The following is a 22,101-nucleotide window of genomic DNA, read 5'->3' as shown; positions in this document are numbered from 1 at the left end:
CCACGCTTAATAGGTCTATTCTTTGGCCTAGGAATGAGCCAGCCCTAGGTCACCCGTGGTTTCAAACAGTATAAGGCCCTGAAAAAGATTCTGAGCGTCACGACTCCAAATGTTACTCAAAAGTAATTTTTACCAGAACCCCTAGTGAATAGAAATAGAATAGAAATACATTTATTATATAGTGTAGGTAAATTTCATTCCGTTTTGGAAACGGGACGTTTTGGAAACTCAAAATCCCATACAAAATGACACTTTACGCAAATGCAAGGATAACATTCCATTTCTGACCGCAGCTGCACTACTAGTACGAACGCGTCGGTGTTATTGTCAATTTCCATAGTAAAATGAATGGTAGTGCTGCTGTCGTTGGAAATGGACTGTCACCTTAATCCTTTATCATCGTATTTTCACGGAAACGCACGATCGTGTTATGCTATTTCAATCAGTCTCAGTACAAAAAGTACTGAAGTTGACTGAAGTAGCATGACAAATACGAACGTTTCCGAGAAATTACGATGGCAAAGGATTGTTCACTACATTTGTAACTCCATGGATACAAAATATAGTAGGTAGGTATCTGATTGACCGAATGACCAAATCATGTGGTTTTATAGGTACAAAATTAACACTAGGGCCACTAGGGGTACAGTTGGCATTGGCAAGACACACGAGCGTATAATCCATACATTTAATATTGAATCCCAGCCATTAAGTAGGTAGAGTTAGACCAAGATAAGTCTGCAACAATTTTAATAGCACACGCAATGCAAGTGTTATTTATATGTCATAATTTCATAGAAGTTTGACTTTTAAAATAACACTGGCACTGTGTGGGCTTTCAAACTCGCTGCAGACTTTTCTTGGTCTAACTCTAGGTATTTAGTTTTTCACTGGCTACCCAACCTACGATTGTGTAGTGTATGGAATAGGATATTTGACTACTACTCAAATCAGTTTCTTTTTTCGAACTGTCAAAACGAACTGCCTACTCTTTATAGTTTTATACGGGTTTTAAAATATAAATTGTGTCTAAAGTAACTGCTGTCTACGTTTCTCTATTAATCTTCTGGTGCTTTATTTCTTGCTTGGTGTAAAATAATTTATTTGAAATACAGTCAAATACCCTATTGACTATATTGATGATATGGACACACAATGAATGGAATTCATTCGTAAAGTGGCCATGCACTTTTGCAGCTGAGGGTTAGTCTTATTTAATGTTGAGGGATTATTATTGGTCATATAAAACATAAGGTACCTATTATTCGTTATACGAATGTGAAGAGTTTATAGAGTTAGATCATGAAAAGTCTGCAGCAAGTTTGAAAGCTCACGCAGTGCCAGTGTTATTTTAAACGTCAAACTTCTATGAAATTATTACGTATAAATAACACTTTCACTTTCATAGAAAAATTTGGATCTGAAGACGGCTGTGGAATACCCATCCTTGAAGATTAGATTTCTCTTCTTTCTACCGCACAACTGTATTGAAATAAGCTTAAAATTGTATTATTTAACGTAATAAATGTGTTATCACTTTTATTTACTTACTTTTACTTAAATACACGACGCGCTAGTAAAAAGTGACACTTTCACTGCGTGGGCTATCAAAATCGCTGCAGACTTTTCTTGGTCTAACTCTATCACTTTTATTTTTAGAGACCACAGAGTGGAATGTTTGCGATGATCAGACATCGGGTTTTAAAGGGCACGAATGGAATAAAAGTACTAAGTTTATTAACAACAAGGCTCTTTATATATTTTTTGGCATTACATTGAGGAACTACAATATAAACAAGCCTCTTAAACGAACAGATAAAAATATGTACGCGAAGACTCTTTTAATCAAACTCAAAAAGCAATCAGATTTAACACAAACACAGAATAACCGTGACTTATTCACAAAAAAAGCCTATAACTTAACTACTAGAAAATACTGCCGTTTAGTATCGCTTCGATATTCGAAATCAAATCGATACGATGCTTTGCCGAAATCCCGTCCTTGCTTCGGCGAATTCCAAACATCTGCAATAAAAAAGTTTTCCTATGGACTCGAATCACGTTTCAAACCGTTCCTCGAATTAAAATTACAAAAAGCGAGAGCGAGCGAGCAACTTATTCGCAGGTGTGTTGGAAGGAGAGGTCGGATATGCGACAACTGCAACGCCCCTGTACGAAGGAATAAAATTCAAAATAAGATTTGAAAGGATCTAAAAGGAAAAACAAACAGTTGGATTGGATTTCTCTAGGTTAGAGGGAGAGGGGTATGTTTCTGGCGGGTGGGTCGTCGAGATATGGAGTTATGCTGTGAATTAGCGAGTGTGGGGCGGAGATGAGCCATCGAGCTATTGATAAGCATGCGAAAAACTCTTCGAAGTTAATCAATCGGTTCTTTAAATAGTTTCTTTAAATCGATATTTCTTATTTTCCTACTTTATCATCACTAAATAAGCACACTTTACCCAACTTCGATTTGTATTTAAAAACGACTACCTACTATTTTATCTTTAGTTATTATTAATTAATTTTTCGAATATATTCATGCGGAATAATGACAGTTAGGTACCTATTAATATTATAATATAACGCCTGATAATGTAATGACAGCCAATTAGCATAATTGAAAGATAACTTTCGTCATTAAATTTTTTAGAAGTCGAATCGAATGTCAGCTTTACCAAAAAGAATAGATAGTATAGAGGGGTCCTGTCATGGTAAATTTTGTAGTCACTGTAAATTTACTGCCATCTATCGACACACGACTAAAACTCAAAATGAAAACGTATAAAGTTATCAAAAAATGTATATATATGGATAAATGATTTTATTATTTTTATATCATTTTGATCCATGTTCATTCACTGATATCTATGTGTAAAAATTGTTAAATATGAAACGGTGTCGTCACGCCATCTAGCCGAGGATAGGCTAAAGGTGTGTGCGGCATCTATTCGAGAATGACTTTGACTTGAATTCCGAGGCACGTTTTTTCCTTAGACTTTATTCGTCTTATACGAAGTTACATATGTCTTTGGCTTTACAAACGTTGCGTAGTAAGCTCTCAGATAGTGTTAAGACGTGTGACGCCATCTAGTGGTCAATAGCGGAACTTCACCATACGAAGTACGCTTTGTGGTACTGTTTTTTTATTTATTTATTATATATTGGATTGCGATGGTAACATTAATTTAGTTACTTTTAAATACGAACGTCGTAATAATTAAAGTTATTAATTATAGCACCTGTCACATTAATTAAAAAACAGTTATTTATATGTGACACAGAAGTCAATGTAAATTTATTAAGTACCCTTGAGACGTCATTTTTCACTTAAGTAGTTTGGTATTTGTAGGTTAGAAGTTGAACTGTATAGGTATATAGGTAAGGTTTACTCGGGTAATTCCGAATGTCGAAAACTGTCGGATAATTCCGAAAGAGACTTTTATTATGATGGAATTAAGGGTGATTTTCATCTGAATTTCGGAATTATCCGACATTCGGTAATACCCGAATACACCTTACTTTATGAAAATGTAAATATAGTGATCTATTTAAAATCTCGGAATTTACTATGTATGTACCTACAGGAACAGAAGTAACGTAGGTACGTTGGTTCTCTGGCAATAATAAAAGGTTATAGTATGTACCTTACCTACACACGATTGAGTCCCGTTTAAATAAACAATAATGTGTGAAAATTGGTGTAACTTTGAACATCACGAATTATGGAGCAATTCTACCACCTACGCTCTCCATACGCACAAAAACTGAAATGGAAATGGTGTGGCCACGTAGCACGCTCAAACAAGGAAAGATGGGCAAAAATAACCACCATAATTTAAATATCTGTACAAAATACTGTAATCTCGTAGAGAATTAATAAAGGCTTTTATTTTATTTTATTCTACCACCTAGGTATTCAATACGTAAATGCGTTTTTTGGACTTGAATGCATATTTCCATGGAAATAGCTCAGTCTTTTCAACAAAGTAATAAGCAAGGAAGTTCATATCCATACAAATGAGGCACAAATCTTCACGTATTATCTGCATTGTGGCCTAGAGCATTCTTGTATGCGTTTATGTACAAAGGTGGACTTTAACTCAACTGCATAGAAACTATATTTGAATGACCTCCGATTGTTATGTTTGACAAGGTATAGCAAAAATGCGTTTGTATGCAAAACATACATTAGTATTCTAAAAGCACGTCGTGAATAATACATCGGAAAACCGCTCTTATTGTTTAATGTATAAGGTCGTGTTGTATCAATATTCAACGGATTTGATTCATTTGATTTCGTTTTTGCTGTATTGGGAATAAATAATTTGATTTTGTGATTTTTATCTTGTTTATTGCAATATATACCTACCCCCTTATTCATAAAACTTTAAGGGCCTGATTTAGTTAAATTATGTTTTATGCCTATCTTACAAATACATAAGTCAAAATGACAGATTATTAGAATGATAGATGAGAAACGATTATTAGCTAATTGAGGTTTGTAGCGCGTTTATGTAAGGGGGTTAGTGACTAACCTAGCCGCCGCCAATCGAAGTTAAAAGCCTGACCAGGAATATATGATCACGCGCCATGTTGCGGAATTTCACTGGAACTAATTTTTTCATACTATACTGACCTGTCACCCTATACATGAGAATAACAGCGCCCTCTTGACAATGATCATATATTACTGGTCAGGCTTTACGCGTTCTATATTCCCAGAATGTTGCATGAGGCAATTGAGATTGAGAGATATCCAAACCTTTATAGGGAATATGGCTGTTCTCTACCACCAGCTTGGGATCCAGTGGTCCGTCTAATAAAGGAACAAGCAAGACCATAGGTACTGTAAGACCGTACTGTTCAATATTGTGGACATTTCAATAGTAATGTTAGGTACTTAAAATAATTGTAATGTATAACTAGCTTTATGAATCATTATTCGCATGTTTTTTTTTTAATTTATTTACACATCACAAAAACATAATACAAAGAACTTAAAACTAAGATGCGCCACAGAAACTTATGAAAGTTTATGCGACTTATAAAAGTATGTATAACTAGCCTTAAAATTTATTTCCATTATTTCTGAGGTGAGGTGAGGTTTTTCCTCATTCAACCGTTGACAACGAACGCTGTAAAGGGTTCGAAACGTCGAGATGTGTTTTAAATTCATTATAATTGAAATTCAAAGGTGTATGTGAAGTCCCCAATCCGCTTTGGGCCAGCGTGGGGACAATAGCCCAAGCCCTAAGAGGAGGCCTGTGCCCAGCAGTGGGACGTATAGGTATCGGCTTAATATTTTATTTTATAAGCGATATAATCCGTTTAATTCCTTTTATTTCATGAATAACTATCGCGAGACAATATAATAAATAGACTAACAATAACACAGCCAGCATATATCTCGGCCCGTAATTGCATTAAACATTTTATTACATAATTGCGTCTCCCCCATACAAATCGCTGCTTGATTCGTTTAAATTGTTTTAATTTTGACAAACCATTTGATTACGGTACGGCTTCCGTCCATTTAAACGGTGTTGCGTTTCTTATTGTGTATGGAGTGATGGTGGGAAAGAAACTTTGGTAAAAGTTGTTATACCTAAGGAGAATTTTCCTTCACCATGTGCAATAGGGTATTCTCCTAGTCAAATCAGTTTCTTTTTTAGAACTGTCAAAACGATTTTCAAATAAGGAATTTATCTTAAACTAATAACGCATAGACGGATAGTCTCCATACGGCTAACCTGCCAAAAGTGAAGCCGAAACACGATCGATGTGTGCGTGGAACGCTCGTGTTTTACGCTGAGCAAACACACACATATATACAAAATATGTTGCCAGTATTCATTTACTTCTCTCAAAGTAGGGGAATTTTAACAACATCACACTTGGTTATTAATAATTTGGAAGTGTGTAGATTCGATTTTGTAGCAAAAGCTTTTTGTTTATTTTGGGATTTGTTGCATTTCTGTACTTTGTGAAATAAGGATTAAATAAATAGCTGATAAGTTTTTACTATTTTTATTTATTTAACAAATGTGCATAAAATAATAAGAATAAATTTAAATAGGACAGAGCATATTCGACTGTGTTTAGTCCGTTTCCAATGTTTCCATATTGCGTCATTCCGATTTAGTCTATTTTTTTCCTTCCATCTCGCAGACAGAAGTAGATCAGTCAGAAAACTGAAACGAACATGACACAAAATAAAAATAAGAAAAAAGTAAATACTTACCTAAATAATTAACTTAATTATAATTTTCTATAATTATACAATGAAATTTAATGGAGCGTATTTATTTTAGAATGTAGACGTCATGTCCCATTTGGAGGAAAAAATATTCACTACACTGGCAACATTTAGAAGAAATGGCGGCTGACGAAAATTTGGATTTTTGTATTTACGATTATGTAAAAATATCACATTAAACTCGATACTTACGCGTGAAATGTAATATTAAGCGGTTTGTATTTATTATATGATGTGTTGTGACACCCATTCACTGTACAAACAACCATCTTTCCTGTAGTTTTTGATTTTTAAACGGGAGGTGTACACACACCGATTTGACTTTGAGTACTGCGAGGGCCGTTCGAATACGATGATGCGAGTGTGACGTGACGTCGCACTTGAAATGGCTTCACTGGGGGTGTACGAACTAGGAATCTATGCCTTATAAATCTATGGAATTTATATGAAACATTACACAATGACGTCACGGTCCACTCACCTACTTTTTAATCTTTTTATATTTCTATCGTTCTTCTTCCCCGCGTCATCCCAGCATTTCGCTGCCCCAATATTACAGGGTTCTATGTTACATTTTCAAGATAGTTTAAATTCGACTTAATGTCACTATGATAATGTTCAATTTTCAGTTCGATAAAAGTGAAACATAGAACCCTGTAATATTTTGCCACGGTTCATGAGAGCCTGGGGTCCGCTTGACAACTAATCCCATGATTTGACGTGGGCACTAGTTTTTACGAAAGCGACTGCCATCTGACCTTCCAACCCAGAGTTTTTAGAGTTTAATCCCACTGGAAAATAATCGAACAATACCCAATAATATCCATTCAACACTCGCCATTTCATACACCACCGACAATATGACATCACTTTTTCCTCTAACGAAGCGGCGACTTCATTCCAGCCAGCATTAAAATATAAATAATTACGAGTATCGTGATAGAGTTTAATCGTTCGGGTCTCATCTAAAACATCGTATGTCTTTTAAAGTCCTTGGCATTTAAGTCCTTTCAAAGGCACTGCTCATTCCTCCAATTTCTTTATTTTACGGTTGGACAACATATTAAAATGTAAATCGAGCGGCGGTGTGGTCCGCTATCGATGCTGAAGTATCGATTAAAAATAATCACTCGGTTCTTAACGTCGGAATGATTTAGAAGAATGATGAATAGCGGGACTAGTTTGTTAAATTTGTTGTTATTGTGATCTGATTTGTTTTATTGTGGCTTGTTAATTAGTTAAAGCAATTAAAAATACGCAGTAGGGGACAAAATTCAGTTTTACATATGTCACATTAATTTTATTCATTACCAATAATTAAATTTAATTAGGTATTCTTCTTGCAATGAACAAATGTACCTAATTTGTATAAAAGGACGTTAAATATTTACAAATCTTGACTATGCAATTGCAGTCCCGTCATATCCGGTGTTTTACATAAATAAACAAAATAAAATAAAAATAAAATATTTCAATATGTAAATAAACACAGAAACTATAGTTAGGTACTTACTTCCATTAGTTGGAACTACATAGTTCTCACACACAGTATCGATACTCAAAGCAATAAATAAATACATATTAAAGGACGTTATTTCACCCATTGGCTAAGCCCCGCAGTGATCTCAACAAGGCTCGTGAACAGTCTGTCTGGTCGTCTGTCGTTGTAATGTCTAATTTTGAATTTAAATGTCCATAGTTCCAAATATGTACATATGTCAGTCAGTCAGTCAGTCAGTCAGTCGGTCTATGTCAGGTCGCCACGGAGGTCGGAAGCCACGACAGCTCGTGAAGTCAAATACATAACTGTTGATAAATACTTAAATACATATAAAACACCCATGACATAAGAACAAATTATCTATGCTCATCACAAAAATAAATGCCCTTACTGGGATTTCATAGGCAATGTCTCAAAATTAAATTACCTCAATTATCGATATCTCTTCACCCAGCCCTAAGCCAATAAGACAGATTACGTGTAACTGGCCAGAGATGGCGCCAGCGTCGGCACTTCACTGAGCTTTCGATACGCACACGGCTCATAAAAGAATTACCAAACTTGTCTCTAATTAAGATGACGCAAGAATGAGTCAGACGCGGCGGGTTAGATGTTGGAAAAATATGATTTCATTTCATCCGATTTGGTTTAATTTTGCGCTTTTACATAGAGCTTTTATTATTGCGAGTAGCTAAATTTAAATTTTAAGTGAACTAAAATTTGCTAGAAAGATCACAGTGACATTGTTGTCGTATCGTTTTTTTTACTTTTGCATGTGGCTTAAAATATAACTACACTATACATTGTACTTGTAGGTGAGGTACTTAAACTTTTTTAGTATACTTAGGTACACAATTAAGTCCCGTTAAAGTAAAAAATAATCTTAAGAGTTAATTATGTATATCATAATAATTACAAATATTACAAGTAGGTAAGTAACATAAAAGCATGAAAAGTATTACAAATATTATGTATTTTGTAATTATAGTTTTAAGAAATGCTTAAGTACAAAAGATGAATGTGTTCCAGCTAAAACTAGCGCCATCTAGTGGCAAGTAGCATAGCTATTAAACTTATATATAAACAAACGTTATCTCTCAAAAAATATTTTTATTTTAACTTAAGCTTATTATATATTCTAGAAATCAAGTAGATTAACGAAATGGTGGCTATGTCATGCCCTTTATATGAGTTTTTTACTGAAAATTGTCTGTGTCCTGACCGAAGGTTTATTATTAGTACTTAAGTAATATTTTTCGCGAACGATACAGCATAATCGAAACCACGAATCTTAAGCACCACACATATTAAAGATTAATTTCACAAAAAAATATCTATATGCAACTTTGCACCCCAACACATCTTCCGTATTCCGCGTAAGTACATGACACTCCCAACCCTGTATTACGGCAAGGCCTAATGCACTATAATTTGAGCCACACCATCATTACCGAAACCGCCGAGTTTCGGACGTATTGTACGTAATACGCGGTGAATATTTTATCAGTAGTCAGAGGTTAGATAAAGTGTGGCAGGAATTAGGAATATCTATAACATTATGAAAACTACACCCGGCGCTTACGGAAGGGTGGGAAAGGCCCCACATAATTTTACTTTACGAGGCAGTTTTTCTTGTAAGTAGGTAGTCCAATTCAATAAGCTACTTAGGATTGTTTAACTTGATATTTGACCGACCCGATAACGTACAGTCGAGTTCAAATGACATCTTTACAATCCAACGTTCCAAAAATACATATATTTATAGTGCGACATAAAATAGTAGAAATTAAATAAAATGGAAATGTTTAAACTAAATTGTTGCCATGGTTAGGCATTTTACGTCAAAAATGTGACAGTTACGTAAGAAGTGGCGCCCTCAATAATTTTCTACAATTTCTTGTCGGACTATACACGCATCTTATGCAGAATTTTATGGTTGAACTATAGATTTTATTTATTTGGTCCGCTAAAGTATCATAAAGCACATTATAGATGCTTTCATGCATTAATTTCGTTCGACCACATGTAAAAAATATCGCTTTTGTAAAATAAGAATGCCTCATAGCATTAAGTCCGCCTTTTGTACTGTAAGGTTTTCTTTTGTGCAATAAAGGTTAAATAAATAAATAGTTGGGCGTGTATTGTTTGGTTAATTGACAAAGTTTCATTCGCCGTATTCGTTTCTTAATTAATAGCAACCTAAATACCAATGACAATCCAATCGATAACTGCAATTGGAAAGAAATTGCGATGCACTATAATAGGGCAATTAGGGCTAGCTTCCTATAACGGCGGCGCCGGCGGTAGATGGTCATCGCCTCATGTAACATTCAACAGCGTACGCGATAATCACCTTTAATAACCTGGGTGCTTAGCCAATATGCCAATCGTTAACGCTCCGTAGCGTAGTCATCACTTTCTATCTTAGAGCATTTAGTAACTGGAGACGTCATGGCTGTCATTTTCTGTCCGAAACAAGTCTGCCGATTTTTGCGCGGGAGGGGACGTCAAATGTATTGCTATTTCTACATGATTTGAACGTAACGTACAAATAGCCATGTCAGTCCATACAAAAGTTTGCACAATTGTGCAAGTTTTTCGGCAGAGGGGCATGCTCTTGAAGACGACTCCAGTTATTAAATGCTCTAAGCTCACTATCAGTCTTCCATCGGCCCAATTCGAATAATAACTGCTGTACGATACCGATCTGTCAGTGTGAAAATTGACGTTTTTGGTTGAAGAAATGACATGGACAGATCGTTATCGGACCGCAGTGATCTCTTAGAAGCATTGTTCGAATACGGCCGCATAAGTGCGACAGACAGCTGCGTTTCGTTCGCTACGGAGCGTAAACGATTGGCATGTTGGCTACGCACCCTGAGGTGCTCAGGGCGCCTTCGATTGTAAATTGCGATGCGGGTATTATAGAGATGTCTGTTAAGTTCGCGCATTATAATAATTCTCTCTATAATTATTAGAATTGTGAACATCTTGACAAGTAAAAAATATTTTATATCAGCCGGGCTTTATAATTGGTTCTCATTTTATAATTGTTTTTCAGTCTAGGACGGTATGTTACTTATTTTACGACAGGTGACATAAGACTTCCGTTTTTGTAGGGTGTCTTTCTACGATAAACATATCAATGGCCTCAAGCAAAATAGAAAAATTATGCAGAACAGCTCAGTCATTTTCAAGAGAAGTTGACTTAAGTTTTGCTTTGTCACTCGATTATTACAACAGCGATACAGGGGCCTACCGCGAAAACCGAAATTGCGGGGATCTTTCTCTTTTACTCCAATGAAGGCGTACCTAATTAGAGTGACAGAGAAAGATGTCCCCAATCTGCGAACTTCGATAGCCCAGACTTTCAATTTGTATGTTTACATGTAGACAGCTACAAAGTACAGTTTTTTGTATTACCTACATTAGTCACTTAGTATGTTTTTTTCTTTTGATATATTACTTCAGTGTCTTAAAAACATGAACACTTAATTTTCACGTCAAAAGCGCCCAACCACAATATTTCAATTATCACCCCACCCGTACGTTCGTCGTAAGTCAAAATAATCGCGCTCCCTTCACCTTTCCAGTGACGAACGGCCTTAAACACTGCAATTAATTAAAAAAGTAACATGTAATCGTCAGTTAAATAAAGTGTGGACTCACATGTACTTTTTTTTCTGTGCCCAGTTGAGTAGAACGCATAGATAAAGCCGTCAGTTGAAAAACGTAGTTAATGTATGAAGTTCATAAATGTGAAGTTTTGCGGCGTATTAAAAAAAAGAATTCAGGGGACATCTTACACAGATCAACCTAGCCCCAAACTAAGCAAAGCTTGTATTATGTCTATTGTGCTATTAGGCGATGATAAGTATACATACTTATATAGGCTGGCCAAAAAATAAGTGTATTCCCGATGCCAGAGAGGTTTTGGGATTATACTGAGCAACTTTTACTATGGGACCAACCCTGAAATCGCGAAAAAAAAATTTGGCTGTTTCATACTTTGGCTGGTTCATTTTCTATGGCAGGGTAAATAATTTTTCGCGATTTCGGGGTTGGTCGGTTGGTCCCATAGTAAAAGTTGCTCAGTATAATCCCAAAACCTCCCTGGCAACGGTAATGCGTTACCGCGTTGAATTGCGATGGACAGCCTTTGCACCAGGAAAAACCCGGAGCGCGGGTCAAGGTTCCTTTCTGATGATAATGATAATAGGATCTAGTTAATAACCAACCTCCTCTTTTGGAAGTAGGTTAAAGCAGTTAAACCTGATCTTATATTGAAAGAATCGTAGATATAGGTGTCTTGCCGACAGCTTTCCTTATATATCTCAGTAAATAAGACCAATTTTCGTCTCAAGTTATGTATAATTATAAATACATAGTGGAGGTAATTATAGTACACGCCCTCGCATATCGGCCACTTAATAGCCTTCGTGTGCGATCGAACGCAATTTGACGACGATTTTCAACTGGAAATTAAGTGTCGGTGATGAAATAAAATTGTAGGTGATCGATTATACACTGTCGTAAGGTTACTTCGTATATGGGTAGAAGTCGAAAGGTGTTATATAAGTATATTAACTACTAGCAGTACTAGCAACAGAACCCCTAGTGTAAATTTCATTCGGTAGCGTGACGCGTGACATGACGTCTGCATTTGCGTTACCTACGCCTCATTTTGTATGGGATTTTGAACAGCGCGCCAATCGGGACGTTTCGGAAACTCGAAAATCCCATGCAGAATAAGACTTAACGCAAACGCGTACATCAAGTCACGCTATCGAATGAAATTTACACTAGGAGTACAGAGTAGATGAAAATAACTAGAGCGGTCCATCATATCATTAAACAGAGTTGACATGCGAGATTTGTGTGGGTGGCGAGAGTTGGTGAAATAAAGAGAAATGTGGCAGACATCGATTATGTAGTGTTACAAGACTACTGCGAATATAGGTAACAGTCGAAACGTGTTATATGATTAGGTAGTACTAGCAACTCGGTGGATTAATATCATCATTCATCATATAAATACAGAATCGACATTCGTTAGTCAGAGAGACGTGCGTTGGCTGTGAGGAAACGTTTGAATTAGCTTTTTTGCAGTTTTGGCATATTTTAAAAACTTCAGTCCCAATATCTAACTATTAGGTATTATGTGATAATTTTGTTACCACTGTAATATATTTAGGGTATAATTAGTTATGTTATAAGCCACAAGAAAGGTTTTTGCCAGATATTTACAAAGAGCATATCTTGTCTCGTAATTTTTTGACAAAACATTTCATTCTATTTTAGTTTCTATAAATGGCCTCTTCGTGCGAAGCAATGCTAAAACTTCTAATAAATGAAATATCAAATTATACATTCCTAATCTTAAATTACATTTGATATCTAGTGCAAAAACCTATTCTCAAGTAAGAGACAGAAAAAGTCATACCTACCACAGAGGGTCTAGCCAAGATTACAATCGTACTTACACCGCCAAATGCCAAACGAAAAGAAACAATGTATCGGGATGGCAGATGTTACGAAAACCCACGTGACTATTTCCATACCTACACTATTTATGGCGTGTTCTATCAACGATTGTCATCTGGACTGGGCCCTTCAAAATACCACCTGTTCCAATTATAAGCCCTCCGATCAAGTTCCTAAGCTGTTTGAAGTGTGTCACGCAGACGATCCTGAACTCGATGCACAAGTACCAGCCGCGGTTCCACCTGGTGCGAGCCAACGACATCCTGAAGCTGCCCTACTCCACGTTCAGGACGTACGTGTTCAAGGAGACGGAGTTCATCGCGGTCACCGCCTACCAGAATGAGAAGGTCAGTTTATACTACTGTTTGAAGTGTCTCATCGTCCGTCGAGTGGAATGGGTCGCCTACGCGCTGGACAGACCTGGTAAAAGCTGCGACATAAACTACCATAGTCCTATGTTCCCATGACGTTGAAGACCGTAGCAACTGGCGGAGGGCTGCATTATCCTCAATGGATACATCACATGCAACCATGACCGCAGTGTCAAGAGTGAACGACTGAGGAAGTGTGTCACGCAGACGATCCTGAACTCGATGCACAAGTACAGCCGCGGTTCCACCTGGTGCGGGCCAACGACATCCTGAAGCTGCCCTACTCCACGTTCAGGACGTACGTGTTCAAGGAGACGGAGTTCATCGCGGTCACCGCCTACCAGAATGAGAAGGTCAGTTTATTTTACTGTTTGAAGTGTCTCATCGTCCGTCGAGTGGAATCGGTCGCCTACCCGTTGGACAGAACTGGTAAAAGCTGCGACACAAACTACCATAGACCATCATATCCCATGTCATATTCCTATGACGCTGAAGACCGTATCAAGTGGGGGAGGTCTGCATTATCCTCAATGGATACATCACATGCAACCATGTGATGTATCCACCGCCTACCAGAATGAGAAGGTCAGTTATGTTTTTTATCAAGCAGACTATACGACTATATTACAAATATTTTATTTTAAGGAAAATTGGGAAATATCGCCGCCTAATTGCGACCTTTTGGAACACCGGCCCAATTGCTCTTAGCTACCGAAGTCGAAGTTTCCATTTCCATTTTTCGTTGAATTTAAAAAAGCTTCTTTAAGCTTAGGTTTTTTTTTAAAACTTACATTAATTTAGCAATTTGAAGATCAGTTATGGTTAAACGTAACTTACTGAAAAAAACGACCCCACCTTGCACCAACCCAATTTGAATTTGGAATTTGTTGCACGAAAACACTGTAACCATTGGAATTAGTTTTACATCAGATGTAACTACAGAATTTACACAGGTGCGACTGAGGAAAGTTTAAATAAAGTTAAACAAGTTTTCGGAAATTTCAGGAAAACTTCATTAAGAAATTAAGGAAACTTTCATTTTGAAAACGGCACTCATACAATTACATAGAATTAACGCATTATATTACACACCTTAATAGGTACAGAACACAAAATAAAAGTAAAGCCAGATAACATAGGCAGGCTTACCGACTAAAAGCGATGTCTCCTAGACAACTTTTAGTCCTAGTACTAATATTACTTGATATTTTCAGATAACGCAGCTGAAGATCGACAACAACCCTTTCGCGAAAGGATTCAGAGACACCGGCGCGGGAAAGAGAGAGAAAAAGTAAGTATCTATCCCTTTCTACATGCTCCTTTATATAAGTACATATCCTGGGGGCTTAGTCAAGATGACAATTGTACATAGGTCACTAGATAAATTTTGCAATAGACAAATATTAAACAAAGAGGAGGCCGAAAGAGGAAGCAGGTGGACTGGTAGAGAATACATTTTGGCATGAAGTCCGCTTTACATGCGATAAGTTTTGCTTTTGCAGAATAACGATTAAATAAATAAATATCATATGCTCCTATAGTTACAATAAATAAAAAATTTACTTACTTACTTACTCCTCTGGCGCAGCGACCCAAAGTGTGTCTTGGCCTCCAACACGACTGCTCGCCACTGATGAAATAAAAAAAAACATATATGTATATATATTTAAGTGTTTGGATTTTATTCAGTTACTGCATGGACACGAGACTTAAAATTTTACCGGTATACATATTTCCGAAGCCAGTAGATATGCACCGGTTCCCAGTACGTTAAATAAATTCGTGAATTCACGCCGAATGCACGCTGATTCATCGGAGGTAAATTTTTCAGGCTAAAAAACTTATTTTTTTACGGATAGTACTTTTAAAACAGGTACCGTAAAACCACGCAACTATAGTTCAAAATATGCCAACTATGGTCCTAAACCAATTCGAATATCTTAGTTTAGGTGTGACTATTATTTGAATTAATGAGTTCTGAGACAAGATAGTTTAATAAACGGCATAACACCCCCAGAAAATATTGATATTGGCACTTCTTTAATAAATGTTGAACCTGTTGACAACAGTTCTTGGTCTCAGTTGGGTTAGTTAGCTACGGTATGGGTTTGATGCGATTGAAGTCTTTAATAAGGTATTATACTGTATTTAAAATAAATTATTTTACACCATGCATGAAATAAAGCACCAGATAATTATTAGATAAACACAGATAGGAGTTATTTTTAAACACAAGTTCTATTTAATAAATCGGATAGAAACATAAAAAGTAGGTGAATTGGCCGTGACGTCACGATCTAATGTTTCATATAAATTCCATATTAGCAAATCGTTTTGACAGTTCTAAAAAAGTAACTGATTTGACTAGTAGGAAAATACCCCATTGTGAGGTGGATACTTACTTTTTTATTTTGCCTTTGCTGTCGTGTTACTACTTTATCGACTATCGTCGTTTCTGAAAAACATGAAAAGCATGGTTTTAAGTAGAGTTAGTTATAGACTTCGTCAAAGAATTTGCTATGTTAACTTCGCTCTAAAAAGAAATAATGAATCTCAAAAGTTCTTAGAAAATATCATTAAAGTGATATATTAACGACCGGTTAGCACTTTAAATCGTACTAAATCTCAGGTTATCAATTAACGCTTTAATTATAAGCCCGTAGCCACGAACTTATCAATATATCGTGAGAAAAAACAGTCAAGTTTTATAAGATAAAGCTTACGCTATCTATCAGATAAGATAAACAGGCGAGGGGACACGTCGCATTAGAAAACACAATTACGCTAATAGCTATTCAATTATCAAAAAACACGGTAGGTGGCGCAACGCAACTAAAAGCTCACTGTAAGATTAATGAAGGCAAAAACCGCCGGCAGCTTAAGCAAAGTTAACAGCTAACGAAATTAGCCTCCTATCTCCGAATCTCGAATTAATTAGAGCAAGTGCCGACATTTCCGAACGCAGCGGCAGCACCAGCGCCTTCCAAATTCAAATTAAACCAATCCGGCGCCTCCTTATTCGTGTTCCGAGTTTAAACACGGCGAGTAACGGCTCAAAATGGTGGAGTCATTCGACTTGCCGCTTTTTTCAACCGTCTTTAGCGTGCAAGGGAGAAAATTGGATTTCCACGATAAAATCAGCTTTGCTTTTTTTCGCGGCGTAATTTACCCGTAGGATAGGTTCCGCGAACGTATTTGAATTTCGAACGAGAACTCAATTAGCTCTTTTGATGAATAGGTAAATCGGATTATGGGGTTTTTCAGTTTAAGCGAAAATGTGGGTTAACGCGGGCCGCGGTGCCCGCGGCTACTTGGCTAACTGTGTACCTGGTCCGCGTTGACCTAGTTTGAACTCATCCGATTGATTTAATTCTAAGAGATATTGGAATATCGGCGTTCAAAAGGTTAGCATAGGTATATTATGTAGGTAATTTTGTAAAAAAACAGTCATTCGCGCGTTACATTATACACAGCTCCGTACACTTTGCTTAGGCGTTCAGCTTTCAGTCACACTTCTGTATTTTTTTGGAGAATTATTAAGGAGTTTAGAGGTTTTCCTCTATCACATCCTTTGTTTGACGCTGGGATGTTCCGGAGTGTGTTATATACCACCATACATTATTTAAGAAAAACTTAGTTTTTGCATAGTTTGGGGCTAGGTTGATCTGTGTATGATTGTCCCCAGATGTTTATTTATTTGTCCCCCCAGATACTTAACTGCGAAATATATATCTGCCTGCAAACATATTTTACGGTAAAGAGAAGGCCGGATCTACCTCAGAGCGGGAATCTACCTGTAACTCTCATATATTATGTATATGATCCCGATGTCAGTTATACATATTGCGTATGTATTACTGTGTATCTGTTTATATACTGTGTAAGAAACTGGCTCGAGACATTGTCTCGCGAATTACGAGCGCGGTTAATGTTTATAAGCGGGCAGAACCAGTCGGGGGACTTTTATGGTTTGTGCCACCCGCGATATCTATTAGCAGGTTTTTCTAATTATTTGGTGCAATTATGGTCTGATGTGTACCCGATGCAGGTTTTACTGGAAATTCATTATTTTGACGTGTTTTGAATTAGATTTAATGACGTCACATAAATATATTTTTTTATTCACAAATGTGGGGACCTTGTCTATTTCTAATAACGTTGTAAATAATAATAATAAATCGTGTTTATAATTTCTTCTTTTTATTCAGTTTTGTCAGCCAAAAAACAACAGTAACAAAGTACATGTTTTAGAATGTACATCTAATTTAACCCTCAATTCGAAGATTAAAAAGAAAAAGTTGATCCACGCAACGTATTTAAGCCAATCCGAAAACACACCCCTATATCTGGGTTCGATGCCAAGAACGCCAAGAATAGGGTATTTGACTACAAGTCAAATCAATTTCTCTTTTCGAACTGTGAAAACGATTTTGTTACTATGGAATTTATATGAAACACTAGCATGTGACGTCACGATCAAATTACCTACTCTTTATAGTTTTATACGGGTTTTAAAATAGAAATTGTGTCTAAAAATAACTGCTGTCTACGTTTCTCTATTAATCTTCTGGTGCTTTAGTTCTCGCATGGTGTAAAATAATTTATTATAAATACAGTCAAATACCCTATAGCAAACCTTGTCTTAAATTGACAGGTATAGGTATGGCTAGTACAAATCTATATTTCAACCGCCTACGTTAGCTACACGTAAGGAATCTTTAATTCACTCACACATTTTGCACCGGACGCGCTCATGCCGCAGCTTCCGAATTAGAGCGGATGAGCCGGATGCCGGAAGTTCTTTTTTCAAAATGGCCGCCAGCCGGAAGGGCGGGAAACGTGAGCGTTTTGACAAACGCCGCGCTCGGAGGACACATGCCGAGCATATTTCATCGTCCCTTTGTGGCGGGTGGACGTGTGGGCAGCGCGCCGTGATGCCCTTTGCCAAGATGTTGGTGGTTATGGGTGCTTGAATATGGAACGAATTTATATTTTAATGGTTGTTTTTAAATTTTCATGGTACTTTTTTAACGAATGCGGGCCAGCCACTGTCAGTAAGAATGACATGAATGAATTAACTTTTCTTCGTTGCGTTGAATTTTTGCACTCGTATAGTTTCTATTGGGTTATTAGGCAAGAATTAACAAAGTCTATCAAGCGTATTTTCAAGACTTTTTATGTTTATTTATTTAAAAAACATTATGTTTCAAAAAGTCACCGTATCCGATTTGATCTTCTTAAAGCAAATTGAAATGATTTTATGTTTATCATATTTATTGACAAATGAATAAACCAAGGAAGTCTCACCCTAGAGAGAATCACTTACCACCCTACAAGGCTTACATTTAACCAATGATTCCCAACTTCACCAAAGATAATCAAATCCCTAAATTCATCATCCGAGCTTTAGGGATAAACTACAGGGCATCAATAAAAAAGCGAGGGGAACGGAGCGGGATGAAATTTGGTGAAATTACAAGGCGAGCCACCCCTAGAGTTTACATTGTAACGCGAACACCCTAATGCCGACAGTTTAACTTAGGGTTGCCACATTTTTATCATTTTTATCCGTCTTCTCAAAGCTTAGGTTCGCGTGACTAAATGCAATTGCTCTCCGTGCAATCTGATTTTACAACATAAGGAGCGCGTTTGGCAATCCGCCTGGGTTTGGGATTGTTCCTCGCGCGCTTTCCCTCTAAGATGTGTAGAGATTGACTATTATAGAGACAAGATCAAATATGTAGGTACTAGTAAGATTTTTGGTACCCAGTTGCAGCGTATATTGCATTAAAGCATATTGTGTGTAAAAATAACAATACATTAAAGATGACTGTGTTACAAAACCGAAAGACTCAAGTTTTTATTGCGAAAGATGTATGTATGACATATTTTATGAAGTTTATTTGTATGTGATATGCCTAACGCAGCATAAATATATTTTTTCATGCTAAATTCTAGAGCGTTCCTCCGTGGGGCTTAGGGCAATTTGTGTAAAAATGTTCTATAATATTTATTTAATTGACCGAAGCGAAGCGAAGGTCTACGTTTTGACTCGGGCATTTTGCTTTCGTATGTCCGGATGTTCTCCTCTACAGGTCGCAATTCTTAACCGATTCTCGTGAAATTTTGTGACCGAATTTTATGACTAAATAAAATTTTTTTGTCAATCCGGTTTTTGGAAATTTTTAAAAATGGCGGAGTCGTGATACCTGGCGCCTAAACAAATAGTCGTATCGATATCATAAGACTTTTTTCTTTTTGAAACATGTTTACAGAGTTAATAGCAAAAAATGCAGAAAAAAATTATCGCTGGTTTAGGCGGTATTTAGATATTTAATTTTAACTAATTTTAATTTGAGAAGGAGTAGCTAAATTTCGTCAACCCATCTAAGAACTATTTGGCTCAGTTTGTAAACGTTCGCTTTTTCTGTTTGCACAGAGGCTCTGGGTTCGATCCCCAGTAATTGTATGCTGGGATATTATAACTTTTTGTATTTTTTTACACATAAATTTCGTATTGTTTTTCTTTAATTTACTATACACCGTGTTTTTATTGAATTCCGTTAACTTCGGGGTATAGTTAAGTACGTTTATAAGAACTAAATGGCATAGTTAATTTTCAAAAAAAAAAATTTTTTTTGTTTTTTTTTTGTTTAAAAAGTAATTAAATGTAGCATATAGCGTTGTTGTAACACGGGCATTACATTTAACTCAACCAAACAATTGAAATCTGTGACATATCAATGTCATTTCGTACATCAATCGACCGAGATTGTACTTAAGTTTAGTAGCAAATGTATGAACTCATTCTAAACACTAATCAATATGTAAGCCGGCCCTAAGGCAAGTGTACACGCTTGTAGAGGCCTTATAGTAAAAAAATAAATTATGGATTATCTCCAAAATGGACTTAATTAGAACATCGGTGTCTTTGAGAAAGTTACTTGATTTAAGCTCAGGAATGCACCCTTGAAATTAACGGAAATCAAAAAAAACACGGTGTATTTAAAGCTCTTAGCACCATGTTATTTCAAGCTCTGCTCGCGAGGTCTACAGCTCACAGAGCCACTAGTATATTTATTTATTTAATATGAGGCCCCGAGATGCCTGAGTGAAAATAACCTAAGAAAATATCTCTAACTAATTCCGCTTTCTCAAAACAGTGTGGCTACCACCAGTTTGGAGGACGTAACTTACTTTCTATGCATCTCGCTCGTACTCGAATCAATATTAGTGCGAGCGAGATGTATAGAAAGTAAATTATGTAAACGTTAGCGTATTATGTCAGTTGTGACACGGTCAGTGACTCATGGTACAGAGCCTCTACCATCAGTTTTAACATTGACATAACGCTCACGTCTACGTAATTTACTTTCTGTACAACTCGCTTCCACTATTGCTCGCATATGCGAGTGCGAGCGAGATGCATAGAAAGTAAGTTACGTAAACGTGAGCGTTATGTCAATGTCAAAACTGGTGGTAGCCGTACTGGTAGAGGCCCCGAGATGCCCGAGTGGAACCTAAGAAAATAACTATCTCTAACTGATTCCGCTTTTACAAAACTGGTAGCTTTTTAAAACTCTAAAATCGCCATCGTCAACCCTAGACCGCAGGGGTGGCCCAAATTAAATTCTATCAGCGACAATGAGACGAGTTAATACAGGCGACCGCGGGCAACCCTAAAACAATGAGTTTGCCGAAAGCAAATCATTGTGCACTATTGTCATGGAAATTATTTTCAAATGTTTTGGGAGCGTTTAGGCGACTTGGGAGTACGGCTAACTAAACTACTTAAGTGTATGTTTTATGGAACTGATGCGTGCATAGGAATCACCTTTAAGGATGACTCACGTTAGACCGGGCCGTGTCCGGACCGGAGCTTCCGGCGCATCGTTTTCTATGGAAAGCGTCACGTGATCGCCTGTCATGTCATAGAAAAATAAGCGTCGGAAGCTCCGGTCCGGACACGGCCCGGTCTAACGTGAGTCATCCTTTAATTGTGTTTTGTTCGGACAACAAAATGGTATGTCATTCAACAGTAAATCTAACTGCATTTTACCAGAATAACGTATCTCGATACTTATTAGGTTAAAATTTTTAGATTTTTTAAATACATTTTTTACTGGATGCAGATGTATTTCCTCTAAAATAGTTTTGTTTGAAGTTTATTTGGTAATGGAGAGGTTTTTTGCTAGTAGTGAAATATTTTCGAGATAACTAGAAAACGATACCTTAGTTACCCTTAAATGCATGAGCCTTACCAGTCTTATCACGTTCTCGTTTAAAATATGTTTACAACAAGACATTTTTAATAAGATCCTTTAAAAACGCTAAAAATAAAAGCCCTAAACGCAAACTATATACTTAATGGTACGTGACAGCACCGCGTTAATAATTTTAAAATGACAGTGTGCACTTTGGGGGCGTCAAACGGTTGACATTTCGGTAATGGGCCGCAAAAGGTTAATCATCTCCTAATGACAGCG

General features: G+C 36.7%; 2 protein-coding genes across 2 annotated transcripts in view; both read left to right on the top strand.

Annotated features, from left to right (window-relative positions):
- LOC134800248 (uncharacterized oxidoreductase TM_0325-like) overlaps positions 1–22,101 on the top strand; it is a 220,776-nt gene that overhangs the window by 166,038 nt on the left and 32,637 nt on the right. The window lies entirely within an intron of this gene.
- The window catches only part of LOC134800282 (optomotor-blind protein), a 140,373-nt gene that overhangs the window by 116,025 nt on the left and 2,247 nt on the right, over positions 1–22,101 (top strand). The window contains exons 6-7 of the mRNA XM_063772792.1: positions 13,433–13,591; positions 14,830–14,906. Coding sequence (XP_063628862.1) covers positions 13,433–13,591; positions 14,830–14,906 — 236 coding nt within the window. The remainder of the gene's footprint in view (positions 1–13,432; positions 13,592–14,829; positions 14,907–22,101) is intronic.

This window comes from Cydia splendana, chromosome 19 (genome assembly GCF_910591565.1).
Source record: "Cydia splendana chromosome 19, ilCydSple1.2, whole genome shotgun sequence".
NCBI lineage: Eukaryota > Metazoa > Arthropoda > Insecta > Lepidoptera > Tortricidae > Cydia > Cydia splendana.
The sequence above is the reverse complement of the archived record's forward strand: the minus strand, read 5'-3'. Positions and strand labels throughout refer to the sequence as shown.